This window comes from Glycine soja, chromosome 15 (genome assembly GCF_004193775.1).
Source record: "Glycine soja cultivar W05 chromosome 15, ASM419377v2, whole genome shotgun sequence".
Lineage (NCBI taxonomy): Eukaryota > Viridiplantae > Streptophyta > Magnoliopsida > Fabales > Fabaceae > Glycine > Glycine soja.
The window spans coordinates 730,128-743,791 of NC_041016.1; the positions used below are offsets into that span (position 1 = coordinate 730,128).

The 13,664-nt window shown below is 31.8% G+C and overlaps 1 protein-coding gene across 1 annotated transcript; it reads left to right on the forward strand.

Annotated features, from left to right (window-relative positions):
- The first annotated feature begins 225 nt into the window (after window positions 1-225).
- Window positions 226-2,065, forward strand: LOC114387036. Its single transcript, XM_028347138.1, has 3 exons — window positions 226-498; window positions 651-756; window positions 1,637-2,065. Exons 1-3 carry the CDS (start codon window positions 344-346, stop codon window positions 1,895-1,897), a joined length of 522 nt encoding a protein of 173 aa, XP_028202939.1. The 5' UTR covers window positions 226-343; the 3' UTR covers window positions 1,898-2,065.
- The last annotated feature ends 11,599 nt before the right edge of the window (window positions 2,066-13,664 follow it).

A 13,664-nucleotide genomic window follows, 5' to 3' on the forward strand; every position in this document is an offset into this window, starting at 1 on the left:
AAATATTGTCACTGAGTCATAGTTTAAAAAAACATTAATTTTGAAATAATTAATTAAAAAATATTCAATCAGATTTTTCATTACAAAAATTCATGTAGTGTCCTTGTACCAAAATTAATGTTTGCCTAATCGTTTAACGTGGAAATGATGTGTCAGGAAAACAAAATCCATCCAACTCCAACGTGGCACAGATGGTGGCGTCTGTCTATATAAAGTGGCCACCCATTTCGCCTTACCTGGTGCACTTCCACTCTTTCTGCTTCCTTCCTTTATCCTCTCTCTCTCTCTCTCAAAAGCTTTTATTTGTTTCTGTCGTACGTTGTATGCTTGGGAGCACAACACAATGAAAGAAAACGTAGGAAACCCTCTGCACCTAAAGTCTGTGAACCATATCTCTCTCATCTGTACCTCCGTGAAAGAATCTATCAACTTCTACCAGAACCTTCTCGGATTTTTTCCCATCAGGAGGCCGGGATCATTTGATTTTGACGGGGCATGGTAATTACTATTTTAATTAACAATTGACAAAAACGCCAAACCTTTATACGAACAATATTTGTTTGTTATTTTCTTTTCTTAGGGAGTAATTTTTTCTCACTGTTTTTTAACCTTGTCGGTATTTTCTATTTGATCATTGTATCATTGTACAGGCTATTCGGATACGGAATTGGAATTCACTTGCTGCAAGCCGAGGACCCCGACAACGTTCCAAGAAAGACGAAAATTAATCCAAAAGATAACCATATATCATTCCAGGCAAGATTTTAGTATATCCGATTGTGACTTTTATTTAAGTCAAAATTGTAAATTTAGTCTCCCAGTTTATCTCCGGTTTTAAATTTCATCTCCTATTAATTTAATTTATGAATTAAGTCTTTCTATTTTGTAAAATTGTACAATATTAATCCCCAGACTACAAATAGACTTTGATCGCTACAAAGAAATGTTGACCGCTACGTGTTCTGATTGGTCAATGAAAACAACAATCCATTTCATCTTTCATGGAATTGACATCCAATCAGAACATGACACGTGACAGTCATCATCCAATAAGAACGTGACGGTCATTAACGTCACTTGCTAATGATCAACGTCTAATTGTGACCTGATAGACTAATATTGCACAATTTTACAACATAGGAGGACCTAGTTCGTAAATTAAATTACAAGGGATCAAATCCGAAGTGAGACTAAAAATACAATTTTACCTTTATTTAATTAAACTTCAAATTAAATGCTTGATACAGTTTTGTACCCAGATAAAAAAAATCAAGTGATCATGCCATTCTTAATTAATTATAGGAGAATAATTAGGAGCCTAGTTGCTACCCTTGGTCGGGGAAAATGAAAGAAAAGTACACTCCAGTTCTTAGAAAAAGCCAACAATAAATAAAAGCAGCGGCTTAAAATGGGGTTAAATTAAAGTGCCAAAACAGACAAAATCACAAACAATGTCTTGTAGTGCAAAATCGTTTGTATTAGTTTCAAGTTCTAATTAAGCTCTCCCCTTCCTGGCTGCATGTGCAGAAAGGACAAAAAACATTGTTCTCATTCTCGTAATGAAGTGTGATTTAATGAAGTGATTGAATAAAAGAAATTAACATGGCATTATATGTTGTTGTGATGAATTAATTAGTGTGAAAGCATGGGGGCAGTGGAGAAGAAGCTTGGGGAGATGGAGATTGAATACGTGCATGCAACGGTAGAGGAAGGAGGGATTAAAGTGGATCAGTTGTTTTTTCATGACCCAGATGGGTTCATGATTGAGATATGCAATTGTGATAGCCTTCCCGTGATCCCCTTAGCAGCGAGTGGCAATAACAATGGCATGGTCAGATCATGCTCCAGACTCAACCTTCAAATTCTTCAACAGATACACCAATTTCTCAACCAATAGCTAGCCACTAGTCAGATCATGATGATGATCATTTCCTCCTTTTTCATGCTGTTTAGATTATTCCTTATTTTATCATTCTGTCTAGTTCCTTTGCAGTAATAAATTATTCCATATATATTCGCTTCTTATTAAAATAAAAAAAAGAGAAGTATGGTTTAATTTGTGCCAGTGGTTTTTCCGAAATGAGATTTGCTTTCTTGCATCATTTCTCAAGTGAGCATTCGCTTTGGTATCTAAGCTTTCTCAATCCAAGTGACACTTTATTATTGGTGCATATGAGTAATTTAGTATATAAAAAAAGTAAGAAGAGTTTATATGAAGGTGATCAATTTTAAGGAGAAAGAGTAAAATCCAGAATCAATTCATGATTTGAATTTTTTTAACTCATCAATATAAATACATCGAGTAAAAAGTTTATGAGTTATTTCTTCAGGAGTTACAAAGTTGTGTAGATTTTGAAGATAAAAATTAGATAACCTTTTCCCGTTTTAGAAATAGAATTTGTGATTAAGATAACTTTACCAATGGAATTAGCAACTCTAAGCCCTAAGGAGTTATATAATTTTCAAATTATAAACTCATTTATTATACAGATATTGTAATTTGTTTATAATTATTGGATTTAATCCGTATGAATTTAGACAACACTTCAAATTGAGAATAATATGTGTAAGTTTGAACTATGAGACAAACTATCATTTTAAAATGTTTATGTACCCATTTTATTTAATTTAATTTGTATTCTTTAATTTCCTTTACCTTCCATTAATACTAAGTGAAAAAAATTAAGTTTAAATGTGGAATACAAAACAAGATAAACATGGCAGCAATGGTTATACAATTAAGCACGTTCGATAAATCTGAGTTCGAATAATTTTCAAATGTCTTTAGCTTGGTCTTGGTCAATTTGTTAAGTGTAAATATTCAATGGCTGAAAGGTAGAGTTTTAAGATAAAAGATAAGATGCATGTATATTGAAAATTTCATTTTTATTATTTAGATTTAAGTGACTTAAATGTAAAGTAAAATATTATATTTTATTAGATGGAGTTTAGTTGAATGAATACATTAACGTTATTTTTGTTTTAACTTAAAAAAAAAATCTATTTATTATAGTTGGTGTTGTTCACATGGGAGAAAGGAAAAAAAATAATTACATCTTGTTTAGACCCGATATAGAAGTTCTATAATCAATTTGTTGACTCTTCCAATTACATAAGCAAGAAGATAAAAAAATAATTTCTTAATAATAAAATTCAAATCAGTAACCAATCATGTGTATAGAATGAAACGAGCAAGGTTAGGTGAAAGTGGCAGAGCAAACGTTTCTATCATGAAGTGATCTTTCATGCATGCCTACTCATGTTCGACATCAGCAAACTAATAATACGGAAAATAATACAGTACATGATTTTAGGTACCCAAAAAATATCTTTCACGATGACTTGGATATAACAAATTGAAACTCTAATGTAATAGGGATGAAAGTTATTCATTGTACGTAGATATAAGCTGAATCAGCACCAGCAAAACAAACAGAAAAGCTGACTCGGAATGCCAATTTTGTCTGCAATAATTTATTTCCGAAATTATAAAAACTCCTATATAATTTATTGGGATGTTCGAATGTATGATCGATTTTAAATGTATGATCGATTTTAATATAGTAAGACTATAAACAGATTTTGTACGGAATCGGTACACATTAACAAAATAAAGTCTATTTAATATTTATGAAGAGAGAAGTAAATATTACATCTAAATAGAATTTGATATATACACAAGAGAATCTATTTTGATAAATTGAGAATGCAAAAATCAATTATGCGTGAAAGCATGAGAGAAAATTGCAAAGGTTAGTAAATGTTACTTTCAATCCTTTTTATAAGAAGCAAATTGTAATATAAAATACACTATAGCTTATTTTCTATATAAAAAAAACAAATAATTATAGTACTAAACAATGAATAATTTATTTTAAGCAAACGTGTTCCACCTATAACAGTAGATTCATAGTTGATCTTGGTCATAATGAAAGTGGGCTTTGATCTCAAGTGAATTTTATCTGTAAAATTAAGAGATCAAAGTTTATGGTTGTTATTTTAGAGAGAAAAAAAATTAATCATTACCATGATTCGAAGGTTAGTCTCACATTTTTTTTATAAAAATTCCAAAACGAAAATCTCACACATGAGACTTGTTCTTTATTTGCGAGACGATGCTTTACTAGTTTACTTATCATTATAATACTTGAATGTGCTTAATTGGTTAACCACAGCATCGTTATGAAGAGAGACAACGCGTTGCAAATAGAATTTACCCTAACTGAATGCTATCGCAAATGTGATCCCAAATAACCGTTATTCTCTGAGGCTACGTTTTACATGGGCCTAAAGCCCAAAATATCTATATAGGCATTTAATCACTTTTTATGGGCAGTTGCTATATTCACTTTCCCTTTCAATTTGTTTTTTTAAAAAATACATTACCCTATTTATTTGGAAAAAAAGAGTACATAAGCAAAGAAGGAGAGTGAATATAGCAAGTTCCCTTTTTATTTACTGATCAAGAGTGTTGCTTCCTTTACCTCCATTACATTTAATGTAATGTGGTGCCTGCAACCAAATTTGGAGGTGCAAAACCCCTTATTTTTCTTTCTAAATTTCATTGTATGTCCCATTCCAAAAGTTAACATGCAAATTTGTGTTTAAATGAATATATTTTATATTTAAAACAGTTTCAAAGTTCAAACAAAACCTTTCTTTTAGAATTGAACAAGTAGTATACCCAGAAATAGTTTGGTATCTGTTAAAAAATGGCAGCAAAAAAATGTAGGTAAAATTTTTATTTTAAAAAATTCAAGTTAAATTTTAAGGAATGTCAAATTAAAAAATAGCATAACATTTAATTATAACATCAACACTGTATTAAGATTTAGAGTGATATATCATCCTTTATTTTAAGTATCCTACCAACATGTTTTATTTATCTCTATTTTTCTTCTTTATCACATTATAAATTTTATCCTACTTATTTCTTTCTCTTTTTTTATTCTCTTTAGATATTGAATAGTACAATAGTTATTAATCAAACATTTTCCCCTCTCTCTCTATATATATACATAATCAGGTGCTATTCAAACATGTGAGCCTGAGCCAATTTTCCTTTGTATCGGCCCATGAAAGAGTAACATACTCACAAATATTGTAACTCTATTAGGATCAATCTCACGGTCCTGGTTAAAGGATGTGTGTTGAATCACTCACAGCAAACAACATTTGGTAAATATACACAAGTATATTTAAAGCGGAATAATGCTTTAAAAGTGAAAATCATGTGGAGTCCTAACATAAACGAATAATAATATACTAATCACTTCTTATTTTGTTAAACATTCTATCAACACTAATTCTCATTAATCTCTCTCTTCTTATTATATTATAAATTATAATATATCTATTTTTTTTCTTTTTTATCCTCTCTAAGTGTTTAATAACACATTAAATGTTTAAGAAATATTTTCTTTAACTTCTTTTATGATGGATTTTTGCTAGGAAAATGTTTGATAGATTCCAATATATATGTTTATAACCTTATTTTGATAGACAACCAAGAAGCTAAACATCATTTTATTTTATATAACTAACAGAGTTCATCATTCATCAATCATTGACCCTACGTATTTTTATGACCTGATTTTGCTAGCGGAATCCTTATCTAAAAGACAAGACTAGATACCATTTTAATGCCAATAGAAAAAAGCAAAGTACGAATTAAAACAGTATATATATTTTCCAGTGTACCAAGATGTTACACCATAAGCCAAATGAAGAATACAAATTCGTGCATAATTTTGGCAGGGACTGTATACTATATATTCTGCTCTGCTCCTTATTTCTCTGTAATTAAAGTGTAAACCATGCTTCTACAATAAAGAAACAACAAATCAAGATATAGAAATGATACATGCATGCATATAATAGCTTACATTACATATATAGCTGTTTACGCCCATATAAATGTGAAATTAAGGATATATATTAGGTAGCTAGTGGCCCCTTGCAAGCATTTGATCGTAATTCTCTATGGATTGGAGCCTTTGAATGAGAAGTTGCTGCCTGAAGTTCTTGATGAAGGCATCAGCACTAGCATTGATGTCTTCATTAATAGGCTTCTTTGTCTGACCAGTGGCCTCAGTCGTCTTCTTTGCCCCATCATCTGAACTTGGGTTTCTCTTCTCTATCCACTTGCTGCTCTCTCCCTCTCTTTGCACTTCTGATGAAGGTTGTTGCAAGTGACTCTTTCTCATTCTTTCTTCTCTAATTGAATTGATGTCAAAGAAAGAAAGCTAATTAGGCTTGTATTGTATTTGTATTTGGTATTTACAATGGAATGGTGCTTCATGGCTCATATATATAGAGAGATAGTTTAAGATATACACAGCAACAGCAAGGAAAGGGAATATGCTCTTTCCACTTTCTAATTGATACCTTTTTAATTTCGATCGCATTAATCTTGTGATATATTTTCACCTTGGTTTTACCTTCAAACAAAAGTTAATAGACGGTCACAAGCAAAAAAAGGTGCAGAGGGAGAATATCTAGCCGCTCCGATATGCTAAGCGTAGTGAACGCATATATGTGACGTCAATATATGCCACAAGAATAATTATAATATTCAAATTAATTTGCCAATTGATTCAAGAAAGCTTAATGCTTTTCCTCATTCAGTAAATTAGTACGTTAATGTAATGTCAATATCTTATTATTACGTCAATATCATAAATAATTTTTTATTTGAACTTCACAATACACACGTCAACAAATAACCTTTTTTTTTATACAATGATAATAAAGATTTGAATGAGTTCTCATGCATGTTACTCGATCTTTCTGTATTACTAAGTCATCCTAACAGTGAGATTCATAAATAATATTCTGCCGTCCCAAAATAACTCATATTTAAAAGTTTTTTTCACAGAAACCAATAGAGTAAATATTTGAAGATAATTAATATTGATTAGGGATAATTTTACTAAAATATATTTGTTCTTTCTCTTGATTTTAGTAAAAGTATTATTAAGTCTTTTTAAAATAATATTAATTATTAAAGGATAAAATAAAAATAGATATTTGAGTATTTTATTAAAAAGTTAGAACATTAATTAATTTATAATTCTTTTTAAAGACTAAGATTAGAGTGATTGAGAGTATTTTAAAAAGAGATTATGGGATCCGAAAGCGGATGAAGCATGTGCAACACAGGATTCAATTTGATCTTGCGGCTTAAGACATGGTGATATGTGTGCGAAGAAGAAAGATGCTATACAGCTTAATGCTTGGCGAGTGAACAACTAACAAGATCATTAATTGCCACTTTAGTAAAATTCTTAAGACGAATGATGGGGCTGCATCTATACCGACCTCCCTAAACCATAAATATTAGATTAGATTGGTGCATTGTGCGTTCTTCAATTCACATCTAATAAAAATTAATTAAATATCAAGATACCCATGTGATGCCCATCCGTGGCTTTGATTTAGAGGCATGGAGAGCTGCTATCCCACCACGTAGGCTTCTGAATTTATAGATATATATATTATTTTCTGGATCTCCTCACTATTTACCGTAGAAATGCCCAAAGGATTGACCGTAGAAAAAGCTGTCTACAACATATACACGTGCTTATATCAAAACATCTATCTTTATGAAAAGTCTAACGAGACTCTCCATCGTTCATTGCCACTAATTTGGATGTTAGCACATGTATTACTAGTATTATTAATTTGGCTTATGACAAGAGTGTAGAATAAAGAGATGGTAGAGATAGCAAGAGTGTATAATTTTATTCTGAATAATATGAGGTCTTTTATAAGTAAATATTATATAGTAATAATCAAATGATCATAAAAGAGAAAAACTTAATAGTTGTAACCTACATTTTAATAATAAAGATGATTATTAACCATTAAAAGAACAGTTACAAAGGTTATAAAATATAGAAAGCTAACAAATCCTCCGTTAAATTGAAAGTTTGCAAACTATCAGTTTAATGAGATTCATTAAGCATGCAGACTCCAAGCAAATTCCTTAGCTTCTGAAATGCAGACAACTTCAATGGTTTGGTCATGATGTCAGCAATTTGCACTTCACTCTTGCAGCAGATAAGATCAATAATTCCTTCATTTGATAGGTCTCTTAAAAAATGAAATCTCACATCTATGTGCTTGTTTTTTCCACGCATAATAGGATTCTTTGATAACTTTATGGTGGAACTATTATCACAATAGATGAGAGTTGGACCTTGTTGCTTGAAGTGAACTTCTTCAAGAATATTCCTTAGCCAAATTGCTTGGTAAGCACATGTTGAAGTTGCTACAAATTCCGTTTTTGTTGTGGATAAAGTGACAATGGGCTGCTTCCGTGATGACCAAGAGATCGCTGCTAACCCCATCATAAAAACATAGCCAAAAGTACTTTTCTTGTCATCTGAATCTTCAGCATAATCACTATCAGTGAATCCCAACAAATTGAAATTTTCACCTCTCTTATAGAACAACTCAAATTCTCTTGTTCCTTGCAAGTAGCAAAGAATTCTTTTAGCACAAGTAAATGCATTTCTATAGGATTCTCCATGTACCTGCTAATCAAACTTACAAAATACATTATATCATGCCTAGTTGTAGTTAGATACATTAAGTTTCCCACAATCTGTTTATAAAGTGTACTGTTTATTTTCTTCCCTTCAGGATCTTTGTGCAACTTCAAACCACACTCAATTGGAATGTTTACAGAATTGCAATCATGCATCTGAAATCTGTCCAAAATATTTCTCACATATTTCTTTTGAGATAGAAAAATTCCAATATCTGATTGCACTATTTCTATACCTAGAAAGTAATGCATCATGTCAAGATCAGTCATTTCGAACTCATTCATCATAGACTTCTTGAATTCATCAAACACGAGAGTACAATTTTCAGTAAATATAAGATCATCAACATATAAGCATACTATGAGCATTTTTCCTTTTTCATTAGATTTAATAAACAATGAATGCTCATAAGGGCATTTTGCAAAACCAGCTTTTATGAAATAAGACTCAATGTGACTATACCAAGCTTGAGGGGCTTGTTTTAGTCCATAAAGAGCCTTTTTTAATTTGTAAACTTTGTGCTCATTTCCAATTTTCACATAACTAGGGAGTTGATCAATAAATACCTGTTCCTCCAAATAACCATGTAAGAATGCTGACTTTACATCTAGTTGAAATATAGGTCCTGCATTTTGTGCTGCTTGTGCAACTACTAACTTGATTGTATCATGTCTTGCAACTGGTGTAAACACTTCTGTGTAATCAACCTCATACTACTACTTGTAACCCATGGCCACCAAGCATGCCTTATATTTATCCATTTCACCATTTTCTTTTAGTTTTGTTTTGAAAACCCATTTCACTCTTATGGTATTATGTCCATTTGGAAGATCACACAACTCCCAAGTATCATTTCTTTCAATGGAATCAATTTCATCATCCATCACTTTTCTCCATTTTTCTTCTTTGATAGCACTTTCAAAGGTTGTAGGGTCACAATTTGAAAACAAAGCAGAATGAGTAATGGGATCTTCAATTCCTGTTACCTCACAATCAGACATCCATGCAAGCCTTCTTCTTGCTCGTTGAGGTCTTTCATCTTCAACTGTGATTGCTGGAATTCGTTGTTCTTCTAGGTCCCTTGTCTGAAACTCTTCATCTTCATTATCTTCATCAAAGTTTGCAAGAATTTGCTTTGTTTCATCTATGTTATTTTCCCAAAATCTTTCTTCATCAAAAACAACATCACGACTAATAATGATCTTTTTAGTGGCAGGATTATACAATTTATATGCTTTTGATTGATCACTAACACCAAGAAAGATACATTTTTCACCTTTATCATCAAGCTTTGATATTTTCTTATCTAGAATATGGGCATAAGCAATGCATCCAAATATCTTGAAGTGGTCCACTGTTGGTTTTCTTCCGCTCCATGCCTTCTCTGATGTCATATTTTTTTCACAGCAAATGTAGGACTTCTATTTAGAATATGCACACTCTAATTAATAGCTTCAGGCCAAAATTCTTTTGAAATGCCACTCTTAGTCAAGAGGCACCGTACCATGTTGAGAATGGTTCTATTTTTCCTCTATGAGACACCATTTTGTTATGGTGTATATGCTATTGTCAACTCCTTCCGGATTCCATGATTTACACAGAAAGTAGAAAATTCATCTGAGCAATACTCTCCATCAGGGTCTGTTCGAAGAGACTTAATAGTCTTTTCAGATTCTGTTTCAACTCAAGCTTTGAAGCTTTTAAATGAAGAGAGAGCTTCAGATTTTTCCTACAAAAAATAGACCCAAGTTTTTCTAGAAAAAATCATCTGTGAAAGTAATAAAGTATTTTTTACCTCCATTGGAAGAAAGATTTATTGGACCACATATATCTAAATGAATCAATTCCAAAACACATTTTGCTCTCCATGACTTTCCATTAGGGAACTGAGAATGATGTTGTTTGCTAACAACACATTCTTCACAAACGAGAAGGAGCAGTAATTTATGGAAGGCCTATCACCATGTTTTTTTGTTCAAGGGTCTTCAATCCACTAAAACTCAAATGACCATAACGATAATGCCACAACCAAGTAGAAACAGTATCTTTGGCCATTAAACTAGAATGAATGCTTTCAATCTTTAGTGGGAATAACCTGCCTGAATTCATTTTTATAACTGCAATGGCACCTCAAATAGGATCAAAAATTTCACAAGTACCTTTGCTAATAAAAAGTTCATAACCTTTTTCTTGCAATTGACCAACACTTAACAAGTTGCTTTTCAAGTCAGGGACATGGAGCACATTAGAAGTTGTTTCTACAAAACCATTCCTGGCTTTTATTTTAATATCACCTTTTCCCATCACTTTTACAATAGAACAATCACCAAAGTTAACCGTGGAATGAAAATCTTCATTAAAATATGAGAAAGAGGACTTACTTCCACTCATGTGATTACTACAACCAGTCTCTACATACCAGATTTTTGTCTCGCTGTCTTTTGCATCTTCAACAGCCATCAATAAGGTTTCCACTTTTTTCTCCTCGATAAAATTTGAACTTTTCCCTTTTTCTTTAAGATTAGGCAATATAGTATAAACAATTAGAGGCATAATGACCAAATTTATGACATTTATAGCATTGTACCTTTGATTTATCATGATCTCTTCCTCTACCATTGCCTTGAAATTGATCATTATTGTCTTTGGAATTATTGCTAAAATCTCTATTTCCTCGATCTCCACGTCCTCTTCCTCTACCTCTACCTCTACCCCTTCCTCTAGAGTTGTTGGAATGAGTATTGGTAGAAGCTTTCAATGCGTGCTCCTCCATTGTTGAACTTCTGTTCATCTTTTGTTCATGTACTAATAAAGAAATTTGAAGTTCATCAAGAGAAAGATCATTAATATCATTTGGCTCTTCAATTGAGCATACAACATAATCAAATTTTGGTGTTAATGTGCGTAGAATTTTTTCAACAATGGTTGTGTCAGTCATTTTCTCACCATGAAATCGCATGTTGTTAGCAATACCCATGGTTCTTGAAAAATAATAAGTTACTGACTCACCTTCTTTCATTTGAAGGACTTCAAAGTCTCTTCTCAATGCTTGAAGTTGAGCACGTTTCACTCGTGAGGAGCCTTGATATTTTTTCTTCATTGAATCCCAAATTTCCTTAGAAGTATCTTTGCAAAAAATAGTTTCAAGGATAGAACGATCAATGGCTTGAAACAAATAATTTTTGGCTTTTAAGTCTTTCAATTTCATCACTTCATACTCTTTTTGTTGTGCATCTGTAAGAACTACGTCATCACTTGGTGTTGCCACACCATCTGCAACAACCTGTCAGAACTCCTTGGATCGCAAGAGATTCTCCATCAACATACTCCAATGATTATAGTGACCATCAAAACGAGAAATAACCGATTGAACAAAATTTTTAGAAGACATTGGTGGAACAATTATCTTCTCTCTTTCTCTCCCCTTTTTTTCTCACACTTTTGGACTAGTGTCTCTTTCACTTCCTTGGACCGCTACCTTTCTTTTAAGTAAAAGAAAAACCAACAAGGAGTTTGGTAAAGAAAAATTCTGAGGAGACACAAAGCGAAGTTCTATAGACATAAGCATGAGATGAATGTGATGCACAACAAAAATGCTGAACTATGTGCTTAAGAATTTATAATCATCTCTATAAATTATTTACTGTTTTATGTGACGAATATTTGAGCATTTTTTTATCTGGATATGGGATTAGAAGCTTTAAACTAAGTGACTTAGTCTATCAAGTGCAAGAGAGATCATATTGATTACAGCATACTGGAAAGGAAAAATAAGCTACCCGTGTTAGTTACATGTTTCAATTAGTCAATATAAAGTTGCTTTTACAAGAAGTCTACTGTGAGCCTCCACCGTTTATTGTCACTAATTTGGTAACACTTGTTAATTAGTACTGTTTACTTGGTTGTAAAAAAGGAGAGTGAGTTATATACTTAACATTAGATTATAACTCATTTTAGTTTATGATTTTACAAAATTCTCAAGTCATTTTAGTTTCTAATTTTACAAAATCTTTATTTTAGCCTTTAACAGTTTAACTTCATGAAAAGTAATTCATTTTAGTCTTTTTCTGCATTTTTCATTATTGTACTGCGAGTAAATGATGTTTTTAAAGTCAAAGAATAAATTAAAGATTTTGTAGAATTAATTAAAGTGTTTTATGGCTTGAGGAACTCTAGCGTGCACATTCTCCCTTACGAAAAAGAAGATACTGACTGAGGTGACATAAAGCTTACTATATATAAATAAATTATCGACATAAATATGAGATGAATGTGATGCACAATAAAAGTGCCAAAGTATTCATAAAAAATTTGTTAAGAAGTACATATTTTTTTTTAAATTTTAGAATCTGCAACATTATTTAGTTCTTTTTAACATCATCACATATTTATCATATTAGGTGATAAGTTTGAATGATAAAATTATAAATAGTCTTAATTTTGATACATTGTTAGATGTGAAAATTTTTATATTATTAACTAAAAAAAATCTTGAGTATAACTTTAAAATATATTTTACAGAAATTAACAATTTTATTGGATATGATACTCCATAATTAACTTTAGTATAAAAAATATCCATGTTGTTGATAAATTTTAATTAAGTTCAATGGTAGTTTTTTCCTTTAAAGTTTGATTTTGTTGCAAATTTTGTTTTTATTTTTTTCTATGAATTTTGTCTTCAAATTTTACCCTTCCTTCAATTGTTTGTTAAATTGAATAAAAAGAAACATGTACCAAAAATAAATGTCATTAATTAATTGGATGCTACCGAGCAAATAAAAATTTGACAAATTTAGGATCAACTAGGGAAGATGGATGGATTCTTAAGTGAACCAAAATGGGCATTGTTGGAAAGACCTTCTTACTCTTCCCTCTTCTCCTTCACCTTCTTCTCACCCCACTTAGCCCATCACCATTGCATCACCACCGCTTTGTCACCACTTTCATCCAGATCCAAAGTTGTCACACATCACCATAGTCACACCGACCACCTCCACATCGCACAATCCCTCACCAACCCGACCACCACCATGCATCCTCACCACTATGTCCAAACACATCGCAACTCCTTCCCTTGGTTTGCGCACCCCCACCGACTCTAGATTGCAT